At 46.8% G+C, this 15,510-nt stretch overlaps 1 protein-coding gene across 1 annotated transcript; it reads right to left on the reverse strand.

Moving 5' to 3' along the window:
• Positions 1–8,120: 8,120 nt before the first annotated feature.
• TOB1 (transducer of ERBB2, 1) lies at positions 8,121–12,825 on the reverse strand. The gene is made up of 2 exons (XM_075111032.1): positions 12,553–12,825; positions 8,121–10,066 (listed from the first exon to the last, which is right to left on the reverse strand). The coding sequence occupies exon 2, from the start codon at positions 9,927–9,929 to the stop codon at positions 8,952–8,954; it is 978 nt and encodes a 325-aa protein (XP_074967133.1). The 5' UTR covers positions 9,930–10,066; positions 12,553–12,825; the 3' UTR covers positions 8,121–8,951.
• Between the last annotated feature and the right edge of the window lie 2,685 nt (positions 12,826–15,510).

Below are 15,510 nucleotides of genomic sequence, written 5' to 3' on the forward strand. Positions count from 1 at the left end.
GGAGAGGGAACGGGCCAGTTGCCACCCTGCAGCAATGCCCCTGGCGGCAGGGTCAGGCCGGGCAGCCTCAGATCTCTCCGGAAAACAGGCAAAGCCAAAACCCTAGCTCTAAATATTCTGACTTTAGGAGAAAGTCATCTCAAAGTCAGTCTCTCAGATGATCCCCGTCTCCGCTTACATATCACTCATTTTCTAATTTCGTCAGGCAGACGTTTAAGTATGTGGAGTCCGTTTGTGCTGGCATCAAAAAGCCAAACTCACTGGAGATCTCAGACCAAAATGTATCTCAAAACACATTATTAGCCGCATACTACCCACAGCACATATGTGGAGAGGAAAAGTTCAGTGATTGTTAAAGGCAAAAATCTGTCCTGCGCAGTTCAGGTTTCCCTCCCCAGTTACCTCCATTGCAGGTGAACAGGATCATCCTCCTCCCATCCACCGTCATTTTCTGAGCCTCGGTGGGCACGGTGGCAGAGCCCAGTGAGCGGGACTGTTTCAACAGCAGCAGCAGAGGCCATGGAAATCAGCCTGGGAAAGACTTTGGGATGCTGCAGAGAAGGAAGGGGATAAAGTATGTGATATTGCTGCCGCAGGATTGTTTACCAGATTTAAGAGTCCTGTGTTGCCATTGACAATTAACTATAGACCAGCACAGGAACATCGTTCTCTACTATAAGTACGTATATTTTTAGATAAATATGTTCCACAAATGTTTTGTAAAATAAACTTTTTTGCCTAAAGCATCTACTTCTCCTCAAGCCGCCAGCGATACAGCATAAACCATGTTACTAATAACAATTGTTCCTGCATTTGTTTCTTGAACATAGATCACAAAATGCACAGTTTATTTGGGAGTGTCCGAATACTCTTCTATTTCTGCCCTTCTTATTCAACCCCGTAGGGTAAAACAGGCAACTGTGAGTCCGGAGAGGGACACGGCCCTGCCCTGAAGAGATTACAGTCTCCATCAGATAATACACACAAATTATACATGGCGAGGCACAGACCTCAGTCGAGCAGAATGGAGAGAATGGCTTGGTTTGGGAAAGAAACTAAGAAAAGCAACTCTAAAGGAACACTGAAGGAAAACAGAGAGAAAAGTCAGGAAGGGGGAAACCTAGGAATTTAAAAGAATAAAGAAGGTAAGAGGGAGTTTGTACAGCAGGACACTGAAAAAAGGGCTGATTTGTAAAGGTGAGATCCAGACCCTAAATTTAACCAACCTCCTGATGTCTGACTTTGGGCAGGTACGCTGCTCCAAATACCGAATTCTTCAAACCACAGAGACACCAAGAAAAATATGAAAGACAACTTTACTGACCTCCAAAAGTTCATCACCCCCAAATGCATGCCATCTACTGAGGTGATCATCAAGTCAGCCTCGCCCACAGGTCTCTGGTGTCACCAGCAGCTTCACTTGCCTCCCGCCAGCCACTGCCACACGGCACGCTTGGGGACAGCAAGGCGATCTCAGACAAGGTGGGAACGGACGGCTTGTGGACGGAGCAGCTCCACCACGTGATGCCTACGCTTCCTCCCGTTAACTGGGCTAGCGGAGTACCTCCCGTAGTAGCTCATCAAGGCTAAGCCGTCGTTTGTAGACTCAGCGGAGCAGGAACAAGCACAGTGGTGCACAGCTGTAGCAAGGACAGTGCAAGACGTAAGTGAGGCAAGGGCAGGGAGAGGGGACACCGTTTATTAGGTCAGCTGGTGTACTTGGAAAAACTAGACGTGCTTGCCGGCGCATAAGGCTTCCTTAGGTCTGAAATAGAAGCAATAACCTTAGAGCTAAATACAGGTTGAGAATAATTGTTCTGAGTTAAACTTCATTATATTAATGAATTAGGCAATTTGAGAGAAAGGATGATTGGTTCCTGTTGATCAAAGGGAGGATACTAGCCAGAGGACAGCTGAAAATGTCATTTATGGCACAAAGAGAGGGTGAGAGAGACAGGAATAATTATTGCCTAGGGATGGCTGGTGGTAGCAAAAATTATAATGTAATATGCAATCAATACCTGTGTGATTTTCATATCCTAGAGTCAGGAATTTTAGTACTCGGATTGTCTTTTGAAGCAGTTTTGGAGACCTTCCTTGAAGGTCAGGAGTGAGAGGTCAGAGATGCGGTGGATGATCTCTTACCGAGTGTTTCTGTCCTTCATCAGTTTGTACCAGTTAATCTGCGTTGGTTGCCTGCAGTTGTTGCCACCAGACTGTCACATCTGCGATGCAGACTGCACAGACAGGAGGGTGGTGGGAGATCTCAGTCCTTCTGTATCACTTAGAAATCTGATTCCATTAAGCAGCTGTGGTTAATTGCCTACGCTTAGGAGTTCATCACTATCCCTTAGACATTTGGTTTCCTGTGAAGTGCCAGTTCCAGGGAACCTGTGATTTCCTAAGGATCTGAATTGTCACCTTAAAATTAAGTTCTTAGTGGACTTGTAGAGAAAAGCTAGAACATTCTGAAATCTATTTAAGTCTATACCCAGAAGATAAATTAATACGGTGCAAGGCTGGTTATTATTTACGATTACCTCATGATTTCTAAAATATTCTTGGAGACTTGAATCACAGCTTCTCGAGTGATTTGGTTTGGCAATACCGAAGAGAGTTTTAAGGACAGCACTAACAGTCTAGAAAGCACAAACGGAGAGAGCTGTTACGTGTTACTTAAAAATGGACTATCAATTGATCTCAAGTAAAATACGACCTATGGCTCAAAGCAGTTAATAAATATGAGATTCACAAATACCTGCAAAGTAGGTAACTGCCCCAGGTGTTAACGTTTTCAACGGTATTGAGGAATTTTGCACTCTTCCCACTGAATTGCTAACGGAGGTGCTGCACATACCTGACCAACCCTGAGGGACCCAGACAGACCGAGAGCCCGTTGGCTTCAAAAACACGTTACAGTTATCTACAACGTCTGAGACTCAGCAGGGAGTTAAAGGCTCAAGTATTGGCTTAAAAACACCAAAACTACTCTTGACAGGGCTGAAGCAACCTGCTGAAGACGGGCAGTTCGTAGCACAGCCGGTGGCAGAATGCAGCAGCCCGGTCTGTGCTGGCACACGGGATGCTTAACCTTACGGTCTAATGAAAATCAAAGGGGAATTTCTTTGAGTTTGTAAAATCTGGATGCGAGTCTAATTTTGACCAGCAGCAACTTCAGAGAGTAGGCTGGTGAAAATTTTCACATGATTTTTACTGGAGGAATATATACTTCCATATCTAAAGAAACACCCACAGAAATTCTTTTACAGAATCACAATAGTCAGTATGTGAGATCTCACTGCTCCGGAGGCCTTCTGCTCCGATGGTGGATGAATCAGACTCTATATACCATGGACAATGAGAGTCAAGTGCTTTGCTTTTACATGCATGCCTTATTTCTAAATGTAAAGGTCATCTAATACACGTTAAGTGAACTGAACAACGCAGGAGGCTCTCAAAGGCCACAGAGACTAAAGGCAATAAAAGGAGGGAACGGTAGGTCAACCTCAGAAGATGTTCCTGTGGCATACAGAAATTGGATCAAGTTCCTTATTGACAGCAAAAAGACAGCAACAGCCAGCTAACGGCTGACACTTGCTAACAGTGAATTTCAGTGGAGACAGAGGAGGAAACCAGCCCAGAAAAGGGCAGCGAGTTGCCCAGAGTCAGATCTGGAACGCGGGGTGCCTGAGTTGTCGTCTGTTACAGTATGTTCTTCACTAACCTGCCACCTCCCATTTCCATCAACGTGACTAAAACCTCTCCGGCTGCCCCGTTACTGGATGAGGCTGGCCAAGCAGCAAATCCACTCAGTTTCATGAGATTGTGAGCATCTAATGTTATCTTTAACTATATTCTGACATTCAGTAGTTCTTTACGCCATGTCTTTAGAGAGAGGTCAAGCCAAGCAAGCCTTGGCTACGAGGGAGAGGGTACCTTCCGGGGGGTAGAGCCTCGCGTGCTGAGGTCTCCCATAGCACAGCGGTTCCTGGCATTGAGCAACTTACGAGATGAGGTCAGAGAGAAGTGGGGTCTGGGTGAAGAGGAGAGCGGCATGACAGCCCGGTGCAGCAGAGCAAGTAGCGAGAGGCAGGGAGCAAAGCGAGCAACGCACAAGCTGGTCCTTCTGAGGACGCTGTGGGGGAGGCAGCAAAGACAAGGGAAGGGGTTACGGGTGTAGCAGGGAATGAGTATCTTCTGCCAAGGAAAAAAGGTGGGTTTCCGGGTCTGTTTTTAATTGCATTACCCAGCCCTGTTGATATAACCTCCTCAAAGAAGCTCGCGGGGCACTAAACAATAATTAAGGCACTACATTCCCCGAGTCCTCTTTTGTTTTACGCTACGGGTAAGCTCGAAGCTAAGGGGAAAAGGGAATGCAGCGCAACGAGCTTCATGAGGGCACAGAGCTGCCAGGCTGTTTAAACGTAATGGTGTCTCAGCTCTCGGAGGAGGAGAGGATCTCCGATTTCAGGCCTTTGAAGTGCTAAATTACCAAATGAAAACTGCAGCCAGTTCCACCAAAACTGCAGCCATCAATACTCCAGATTGTTTTCAACAAACAAAAGTTGACAGAATAAAGGATGGGAGTTGAGGGATGTCTGCACTGTACGCCAAGGTTTGTCTAAAAATATTTTACACCTGCTATTCGTTCTGCACACTGATCATATTTTGTCTATGAGGTAGCGAACTCATAGTGCCAAAGGGAATGTGGTTTATGTTCCCGAGTCTTAATGCTTTTTCCCTTCTGTAAGGCAAAACTCCTTACTACCACCGCTAAAATAAAGCCAGGACAAAAGTCATACACGCCCTGCCACAGTAACAGTTTAACCGCTCCTCTCGCTGATCTTGGGAAACAATCCCTTCGGCAGGGTTTTACAGCTCTGGCACTTCGATTTAGCCAACTTTTTATGCAGCTCATGAGAGGAATGCAGCCAACACTGTGCACTCAATTTAAATCAACTTGCTGATGATATAAAAAAGAGTGCTGAACCGCCGGTTTGCTTCATCTGCTCCAAAACTACCAACACAAACTCCGAGGTATTTATTCCTGAAACGTTAATAGAACAGTCTGGGGCATCAGATCAGTAAATGAACTCTGGTTTGACGCCACGCCAGTCCAAAGAGCTGATTTAACAACTAGTTGTTTGGTTACTTGATATTTCAGCAATGCAGCGGGGCTGTGTGCTGCTAACAGGGTTTTGCCCGCTGCAGTACGGCGGGAGCACAGGGCGCAGACAGCTGGGCACACGGCTGGGCCGTAGCTGGGTGATCACCTGCCGCGGCTGTCTGTAGCAAGAGGTCGTACACCCGGTGTTTGAAGCTTTCTAATTGTGCATGGCGAAGAGGAGGGATGGATCTTTCTGTGGCTTACGCCCAGCCCTCCATTTGTATGAATTATGGGAGCTTAGTTGAAGTTAAGAGAACTACAAAAACTTGTACTCACCAAGACTCCAGCGCCAGGCCGGCCTGTGCCCTCCGATTGCCTTCGCAGCAGGGACCTTTGAGAGCACGATGCAGCAAGGAAGCACTACGTATTGTAAGAACTCCACCCGTGAGCCAGCTCTCCTTTGCAGAAATAATCGCATCGATTTGATTTGGGTGACCGCTACTGGACTTCTGATCAAGAGTAACGCCTGTGGTCTACCCACAAAACAAGTGCAGGACAGATCGTAGCTGCCCGCGGAGCCCTCTCTACCCTGCCACGCCAAGATGCCTCTGAGCTGGTTTCACAGATCTCGGGTTACGATTTTCAGAAGTTACCGACTTGTGCTGAATTGAGCAAGCCTTACAGATGGAAGTGCTTTTAACTTGTGCTTGGGCAGGGACTTGAGTGAAGACACAGGATGCACCAAGCAGCACTGAGGGGGACGCGTACTTAGGGTTTTACCCTTTTCTTCACTGTAAATTAAAGACATTTTCCGAGGTTTAACTTACACGGGCAATTTTAAGGAAGTAAATTGCATGTTCACAAGAGAAAATTCAAAAGAACTTGCGCAACTGAGCAAACCCTTCCTTTTTCCCCTTCGCTCCTTTTTAGGTCCTTTCTCTCAGAGCAAATGCACTTACCTGACAGCACGGCTCGAGAGCAGAATACTGGGCGCGTGCAAATTAAACCAGAGATTGACTTGGCACTCATTTAGAACAGAATGTGGCAATGTAAATGTTTGATTTAACAAATTTGGTACCGAACTTCAGCAGAAGGTAAATAAACGGGTGAAGTAGACTGAACAGAAAGCACACATCTTTAATTTCTGTAAGGAGTAAGAGAAAACATTAAAAATCTTCCCATTTGCATTCCTTGAGAACACTGGAAGCTCGCTCTGCAGATTGTCTCCTTGCAGAGCACCATGAACAACCCCTGCTTATTAAAATCTTTATATTAAAAGGTGGTGCAACAAACAACCTTGCTCCCAGAGACTCTTCCGTGCTGCAAACCACTGCCCTTCATACGTGGAGCTGGTTACAGTGGAAGTGAACAATCAGCATGGGAAGAGGATAAGCTCGATGACCTTTAAGACACATGATCTCAGTTTAAACCATAGGAATAGAAATATCACAGAACACACAGAATAGTCTCCCCTGGCAGTTTAGGTATTATTATTGTACCGTAAATACTAAAACTGTAGTAAATCTTGAAGTCTAGGTATACAAATAGAAATAATACACAGAGCTAACAGTCTCCATTTTTCAGTAACTGATCCAGTATTTCTTTTTTTTTTTCTAATTCCTTTTTAAAGCAAAATCATCCACTTAAAATTAGATACCAAATGATGCACTTTAAAGTACGGTTCTGTCCACTGATGTGCCGTTAGTGGAAAGATAAACCAGATGGCAAACTCAATAAAAAGGAGCCAGTTACAAACAGACAGATGAACGCCTCAAAAAACAGTCGCTCCGTTATTGCTTTTGAATTGGTTGTCATGGCATTAGAAATTGATACCACTGACAGCGTCACACCTCCACCCCGTCCGTTCCTTCACAGCCTCTGTCCAAGGCAAAGATCTCACACTGGTGATGAAAAACACCCTCTTCCTTACAGCACGAGGCTATTTCCACCAAAACTCCGCTCGTGCCAAACTGGGGGCGGATGCCTGCATGGAATTTACACCTTTTGTAAAACCAAGCAGGAAAAAACTGATCTTCAGTCTCAAGATCCAGTTTCAGAACACTGAGGTTCAGCTAATTTTAATCCTGTACTCCTTGCGTAGCTTAGCGCTCAGCATCGTGAGCCAAAGGACGACCCACTTAGCACCTATCTTCTCTTCGTACAACTGGAACTGCCACGGAAAATAAGTTGGTTTGTTAGATTTACAGATTGAAGCAACAAGTTTCTCCTTCCCTTGGCAGTGCCCCTCAGCAAGGTACACCGTTCACCGAGCAGACGGAGAAGAGTAAGGGATGCAACTTTGGAAGAGCCCTTGAAAAGCCAAGTCATTTTGTCAGCCTCTGAATTCTTTCTCCTCCCACTCACATTCACGTTTTGAAAATCTAGCAAGTTAAAATTGGTAAAATCCCCTAAAATAAAAACCTTAGATTGTCACACTGTAGTTGCATTACATTCCTCTTTTTAATAGAGCATATAAAATGAAGGTTTACAATGGGTTTAGTAAACTGCAAATTAGCGGTTTTATTCAGTCTAGTTTCTGCGCTAGTCACCCCCCTCGTACAGAAACAGAACGCTGATGCGTTGGTCCAGGACCCCTCGAGGGAGTAGTTCAAATCCATCCCGATGCCACGGAAAGTGGATTTCATTGAATCACCTGAGCCTCTTCTAGATACATCCTACCGCACAATAACTCAACATTCACACAGCTTATGGTCTCAACTGTCAAGGAAAAAGAATAAAATTACCTTCTGACTTCAGTGAGCTGCGGTTATGGTAAACAAGTGAAAGTTTGCTCAAATAATTGTAGGCAAGGACTTAATCAGGCTACGTGCTTTGTCAGTAGTATTTTAGGTAAAGCAACCCATTATTGTGGTGCATCAATACAGCAACCCTTTCCATCGCTCCTTTGTGATGCACTGAGTCAGACTTTTTTGCATCATTAGCACTGACAACACAATAAACGCAGCGCTCTGATCTTCAGCAGAACTGTAAAAACACAGACCACAACAGTCAATTAATTTTAAAGAATTTTAATACAAACTTAATATAAACTATTTCAGTCCCTCTTAACATGTAAGACACTGACTCAAAATACTTTTATACCTTTTTTCAAGTATTGCACAATGTAGGTACAAAATTAATATTTACGATTACATTTTCTTCCATAATATATAGCAAAAATCTTTAAACTTTTAACAGAAAATACAATTTGTGTTTCTTTTGAAAAAAGCAAATATTTCGTACATTTTAATTCCACCACTAAGGAATATTCTGTACACAACTTTTTTATTTTTTTTTTAGAATTGATGTCTTTAAGATGGATATCTTACAATTTCAGTAAAAAAAATACAACATGAAGCTGCTGCAGCTGTCACAGATCACTGTAGTAAAAAGATATAAATGCAATACCATGTTGTAGAAACAATATATATACTCTGATATTTTACAAACTTTGTACTAAATTAAATTATACAATTAGAAAAAGACCAATAAACCCACCTATTAGTGCCAATTTTTTTAATATATATATACATATACGTTTGGGTACATATATATATACACACACGAAAAAAATTAGCCATGTCCTTGCTATATCTTAAATACTGTAAGAGGCCATATTTTGAGAGTATATTTTTGTAATGTACAGTCAGTATAAAATAATTTTGTGCTTGGTTGGCAAATGAAAAAAAATGATGCATGTTGTATTTATCTAACCAAGCTTGAATGTATTCATACTACAAGCCTTAAAAAAAATCTCAAGAGGTGGAAAAAAAGATACACCCTTGGGTACGTGCATTTTAACTTGTACAATAGTATTTACTTGTATTTCACTTTCGGTTTATTTTTAGTTAGCCATAACTGGCTGGAATTGCTGGTTAGAATACTGCATGTTGTTTAAACTAAAATTCAAGCCATCCACAAAAGACTTCTCATTTAGACCTCCATAGGCTGCAAACATATCAAAGGCATTACTGTACTGGAGAGGACCGAGGTTAAGGGGGCTGTCACCAGGAAAGATGCTACTGGTACTACCTTGACCCTGCATGTTGGGGAAAATGAACTCCTTTGCGTTAGGAGAAAGGGCAGAAGTCTTCTGCTGTTGTTGTTGCTGCTGCTGACTGCCTAAGCCAAGCCCGTAGAGAGAGTGCATGGAGGAGGAAAGGGCTTTCTGCTTCAACAGGTCATTGACATTCAAGCCAAGGTTGGTGGGAGAGGTGCGGGCGACCTTGTTGCCACGGCCGCTATTCTTCATTTTGGTCGAGCCAAACTTGGTGGCAGCAAATGTGGCAGTGGTGAAGGTTAAAGGCTGAGTGGAGCGGGGCATGAAAGTTGGGCTCACAGCAGCAGAGTGACCAAAGGGAGGAGAAGGAGAACTAGACACTGAAGATGCTGGGTCACTAATTGGCATGAACACCTGGGCCTCTGGGTTAAAGCTGTTCTTGATCTCCTTATCCAACTCACATCCATTTTCATTATCATCCACATAAAGCACTTTCACTGGTCCCTTTTCACCGATTTGGTATGAAACCTCAAATGGGTCAATCCAAACACTAAGATCCTGAGGCAAGTTGCCACGAACATCATCAATGTCCAAACCACTCTCTTTGGATGCTTGTTCTATGACCGGGTCCACTTTCTCCCCTATATGTATACATCTAAACCCTGATCCTTTGTATGGCTTTTCTGGATACCAGTGCCCTTCATACTTCTTCTTAAGAAGTCTTTCAAGCTCTTCACCAAAAATGTTGACACGTCGTCTGGGAAGCTTATTGTACAAATATGAAATAATAAAATTGAGTGCTACTTGGATTTCAAGCTGCATAGCTGCTATGCCACAAAGTTATAAGTCTGTTTCAAAACCCGAAGAAGAAAGTGTTCAAGATGCCACAGGGAAACAAACTTTCATTCAAAGTGCTGATTCTAGTTGATTATTATCCTTCACCTTGAGTGCTCTTGTTCCTTTAAGAAAAAACAAAAGCAAACACATCCAAATAAGGAAAGGGTAAGATCAAGCTCCAAGGCCTATTCTTTCAGCTTCACTTTCTGTATAAAACAGGTTACTTTTTAAGCCAAAAAATGTGCATCGAGCTATTTACGTCCATGCCTGCGGAAGGTGAGGATGTCGACGATGTTCAGTATGACTTACAAACAGTACTGCAGAAGATGCACCAGGCGTGTGTTTACACATACGGCACGGGGCATTTCAAAATCACACGAGCTTGCCGTTTAGTTATTCACAAAGCAGCAAGGATAATTTTTAAAACATCACAGAACTGCCAGGCCTGTCAAAGGTTCAATTACCAACCCGTATTCGGATGATTTATAGTACTCAGCTGCAAAATTTAGCACCAGAACATTAATTTAGCTTGAAAGGTCTTAGTCCAAGGGTCATTTATAATTTTAAAGTTTGCAAGCATATTGGCTGCACTGTAAGCTACAGAATTCTAAAAAAATATTAACGGTTGCTTTAGAAGATTTCACGCAAATAACTAAAATTATGCAACATTTAAAGCCCAAGCAAATCATCCGCATAAACCGGGCACTGGCGAAACTGTGCTAACCGAAGAGAAAATGTCCGCTGTACATATACAACAATTCTTCCTCGGAATAGCTAAAGTGATAATGCAGCCAATGCATGCAAAATAGATGCATGTATCTTCTGTCACAAGGGTGGCAATGACCCTGAAATTATTACATTAATTCATAAATCCTACCCTTTCTACAAAATGGTCTGTATTATCAGATATCATATATTAATATATACTCTATTCATATATTGCATTGTCTATAGTCCAGATTTCAAAAAGTTACTAGAGCCAACAGGGCTTCTGACAGCCTCAAAAGCGATTGCTTCCCCCCTTCTCCATGACTCCATTTTATATTTAATATAAAATATGGTCGCCACTCCTTCACAAAGGACAAAAGAGAAATCAGCTAAAGTTAGAGAAGGGACAAGAATCAAGCATTAGCACACATACTGCTAAAGAAAATTCTGCAGTACCTCAGCATAAAGGTGCTCACCCACAGGAGACACCTTTGTTCAAAAAGTTCCAACAAAACAAAATACGTATTTCTTGGCTCAAGTTAAACGCCCAGTGAGAATTTCAATTAACAGCGTGCTTTTCTGCACTGCATCACTAGGAACAAAATTTAGTGTAGCTGTCACTGAAGATTAGAGAAATCAAAGTCAGTGTCAAAATCCTTTAACAATATGAATACGATGCTTTTTTAGAATTATTATTTCTTGCTCCAAATAATCTCCTTTTAAAGTCTGGAACCCTATTTCCAAGCCACTCGCGTTCTCCCCAAAATGGTATGGGAATAGTTTGAAAGCTTGCACGATAAGGCGACCTTTAAACGTTTGCTGGATCAGCACTGGGTGGGGATAAGGAAAAGATCAAGGGCAAACAGAAGGTATTTACAAAAGGTACACAATCGGTACAGAAGGGCTGATTGGGTGGTTAAAAGGGGCATTTAAAAAATGATTTATTAATCCATCTGTTTTGTTTCCCTTCCTCTGTGTCCTTTAGGAATGAAATGATCCTTTCAAGGCGCACCGGGCAGACGCTATACATTTTTTTTAAGCCCCAAAACTGGTCCGCGGTAACAAGCAGCTGATCAAACAAATCAGCCTGATCATTTCAAACTTTTTTTTTTTTTTTATTTAAATCTAACGAGGACACCGTTCCGCGGGCGCCGGGCCCCGCAGCCGCTCCCGCAGCGGAGCCCGGCTGCGGGCAGAGCCCGGCGCGGCGTGGGCAGTTACATAAGCAGCCCGTCGGCTCTCATTAGATTTCTGCTCACAGCCCTGGGAGCTCCGGCAACAGCAGCAGGAGGAAGAGCATTTTCTGAGCCCGTGATGAAGAGGAGGAAGGGGGATGACTGGCGGGGCGGGGGGTGCCAGGCCCCTCTCCTCAGCGGCCCGGCGGCGCCCCGCTCGCGGCCGGGTGCCGGGGAAGGGCAGCCGGCGCTGCCCGCGGAGGCCCGGCGCGGGCAGCCGCGATTAGTCAGCCGGGAACGCTCACTCCTCCCGTTCGGGGGCCGCCTTGGGAGGGACCCCCCCCCCGCGACAGCCCGGCTCCCCCCCCCCCCCCAAGCCCCCGCGCCCTCCTTCTGCACCCCCACCCCCCACCCCCCCGCCTCCGGCCCTGCCCCTCCCCGCCGGGCCGTGACCGCCGCGGCACCCCGGCCCGCCCGCCTCACGGCCGGGACGTGCCCACCCCGGCACCCCCGCCTCACGGCCGGGGCCGCCTCAGCCGCCGGGGCCGGGCGGTGGCTGCCCCGGGTCCCCTCTCACGGGGGCCGCGCCCGCCTCAGCCCCCCGCCTGAGGGGCCGGGCGGTGGCTGCCTCAGCGCCCCCTTCCCCCCACCCCCCCCCGCCGCCGTCAGCCCTGGGCCTGCCGCCCCCCGCACACCCCGCCCTGCCCTCGGCGAGCCGTACTCACCCGGGTGGGTGTGCGGGGGTAGTGCAAACAATCCCGGCGGGGGTGTGAGTGCGGGGGGCGGGGAGCGGCTCAGCACCCGACCCCCATCTCCGAGAGCCGGCTCCCTCGGCGCGGATGGGAGGGGAGAGGAAAGAGAGAAGAAAAAAAAAAAAAAAAGGGAGGGGGGAGGGTTGGAAAAAAAAAGGGGGGGGAGGGAAAGGGGGGGAGGGCTGCGCTGCTCACACCCCCACGACCGGCGCGCTCCGCCGCCGCAGCCGGGCTCCTTCTGCTCCTGCCTCGCCGCCCGACGCGCCCCTATATATCGCCTCCCTTGCCCCGCCCACACGCCTCGCCCCACCCACACGCCCCGCCCGGCCGCGCCCACCAACCCCGCCCTCCAGTGGCTAGCGTCCGGCCTGACCCCGCCCACTACCGGCCAGGCTCCGCCCCACCCGGCGCGGGGCCCTCTGCTGCTTCCCCTTCCCCCACCCCGGCGTGGAGGGGCCGATCTTACGTCAGCTGGCTCCTCACCTCACAACACCGTTGCGTCACTGCCTACGTCAAACGCGGCCCTCGCGCCCCTCATCTCCGCAGGGAAGGGGGGGAGGGAGCCCGCGCTAGAACTACATCTCCCATGACCGCCGCGGGGGGGGAGGGGGGGCGGCGGCCATCAAGAGTCCGCGGGGCCGGAGGTGGGGGGCCCGGCAGCCCCTCACGGGAGGGGGCGAGGGGCCGCACCCCCGCCACGCCCTGCCACGCCCAGCCCCGCCCGGCTGGTCCCTCACGCCCCCCTCCCCCCAGCCGCTGCGGCTAAAAATACTCCCCCCAGGTAGCAACGCTGACCGATTGGCTGCCTGCCCGCGCTGCGAGCCGCCTGATTGGTCACTCGGTATCGAGGAGGAAGACGTCAAACCCCAGTTTTTGGGGGAAAAAAAGTTACCCAGGGTGGGGGTGGAGGGGGAAGGGCGCAGCCGCCGCCTCAGGGCCGGCGGGACGGGGTGGGGGCGGTCGGGCGGCCCGGCCCGGGCGGGGGGCGCTGAGCCGGGGGCACCGGGCCCGGCGTGGGCCCGGCCTGGGCCCGGCCTGGTTGTAAGGCGGGGCAGGGCTGAGCCCAGGCTGAGCCCGGGCTCAGGAGGCGTTTGGGCTGAGACCAGGCCCGGTGGCGAGAGAGCCGGGCCCTCGGTTCGTTAAAGCATCCCTGGTTTTGCCCCTTAAATACCACTTCTGGGTGTTGCAGGGTCGGGGTTGGGGCGGCTCGCTTCGAAGCGGAGCACGGGATGGGGCTTTGGAGGAGAAACGGCGGAGGATTTTTGCTTTTCTTTCCCTTCCTCTTGCTCTGTGTTTGTGTAATAATAAAGCATTTTGGCATAAGCGCAGCATGGGCCCCAGGAGAGATTTGGAAATGCCAGTCAGAAGAAATGCCAAGACTTTAACCCTTCGGAGCTGAGAGTATATGTGAGACTCTCTGGGAGGCAGGAGCCTGAAAACCGAAATGTTGGGGAAAAGAGGGTAGCGAGGGTGGTATTTGGGATTTTCCACAGCTGGAACTTTCTGCTAGAAGGCCTAATCCGTGGTAAAACACATACTTTTTATTCAGATGTGTCAATGTTGATGCTACTAGGATTGCAATATTGCAAACAACTTGAAAATCTTAACTCAGACTCAAAATAGTTATGATTCCCCCCCCCCCCCCCATTTTTCATTTGTTTTTAACCAAAAAAGGGCTGCGGGGGCCTTCAGTGAAAATTGGGTCATACGCTATCACCGTGCACCCCGAAGTGAAAACTGAAGTATGAGGATTATAAGCATCAGAGCTGGGAGACTACTGAGAACGGCTGTGGCGCAGCTGGGAACCCAGGCGAGAGCCTTGGATTGCTTTGTTTTGAACGAGTTGCCATTACTTTTACCATGAAACTTAAGAGATGATGTGAAATAACTACTGAAAGAGATAAGGTGAAAAGACAAATACTTATTTTTTTTTAAATTAGAATTTAGAAATCTCCCTGGCACAACACACACCGAGCAAATTGGCAGATGACAGCAGCTGTGTCAGGGAGCAGTTCAACATGTTGCTGTGCTCGGTTCTGCGCCGACTGGGGTAGCAGCAGCAGCAGATTTCCCTTTGAAGTGGGAAAAACTGCACAACTCTGTAGATCAATGTTTTCAGGTGAGATTTCCTAAGAAGCTTTACAAACCGAATAACTGTGCTGCTGAGTTGCTAAAAAAAAAATAAAATGAAAGGTAAAAGCAGAGACTTTCTTTTAAATGGCTTTAACGCTACATGAGAAGCATTAGGAACTGAATTAAATACACAGAGCTAATACATTTATAATCAAGGCGGCCGTGGGATCCTTTAAAGCTGTAAAAATGGTGATGTACTTTTCTGTGGCTTATGTAAAAGAAGCTTCTAATGCAGTCAATGCTAAAATTGCATGCTATTGAACAAATCCAATGTCAAACGTTAAAGACAGGTGATTGCCCTAAGAATAACCTCTTTGGGTCAGCAAGAATCAAGCCTGCTTCTAGCGGCCCAATGAAAGGTGCCATTTATTCTCGGTTGTCTGAAAATTCTGACTTTTCAACTGCAGAGATCATTATGTCGTCCACATATAACACATGAGAAATAGGCGGCCGAACTGCAGCAGCGTTAAATTATTAGCACCTAAAACCAAAGCCTAATCCAGGATCACTTGTATTCTTAAAACCTCAGCTGGCTTTTTGATCCACAAAGAGGTCAGAATAGGGCCTGCAGTATCTTCCAGTCCTTTTGATTAATACACAGCAATAACAAAATGTCTACCTCTCCCTGCTAGAAAAATCTTTAAAAATGGAATCAATACAAAATAAAAACTCCGGCAGCAAAATTTTACTCATGTTGCCAATTCTATTCCACTGAAAGATTAATCTTAAAAGAAAAGAAAAAAACATATGTTCTTGTCTTTCCTGACAAACCTTGACAATTTTTCTCCCCAGCAGAGC

The sequence above is a fragment of the Phalacrocorax aristotelis genome, chromosome 16 (genome assembly GCF_949628215.1).
Source record: "Phalacrocorax aristotelis chromosome 16, bGulAri2.1, whole genome shotgun sequence".
Classification (NCBI taxonomy): Eukaryota; Metazoa; Chordata; class Aves; order Suliformes; family Phalacrocoracidae; genus Phalacrocorax; species Phalacrocorax aristotelis.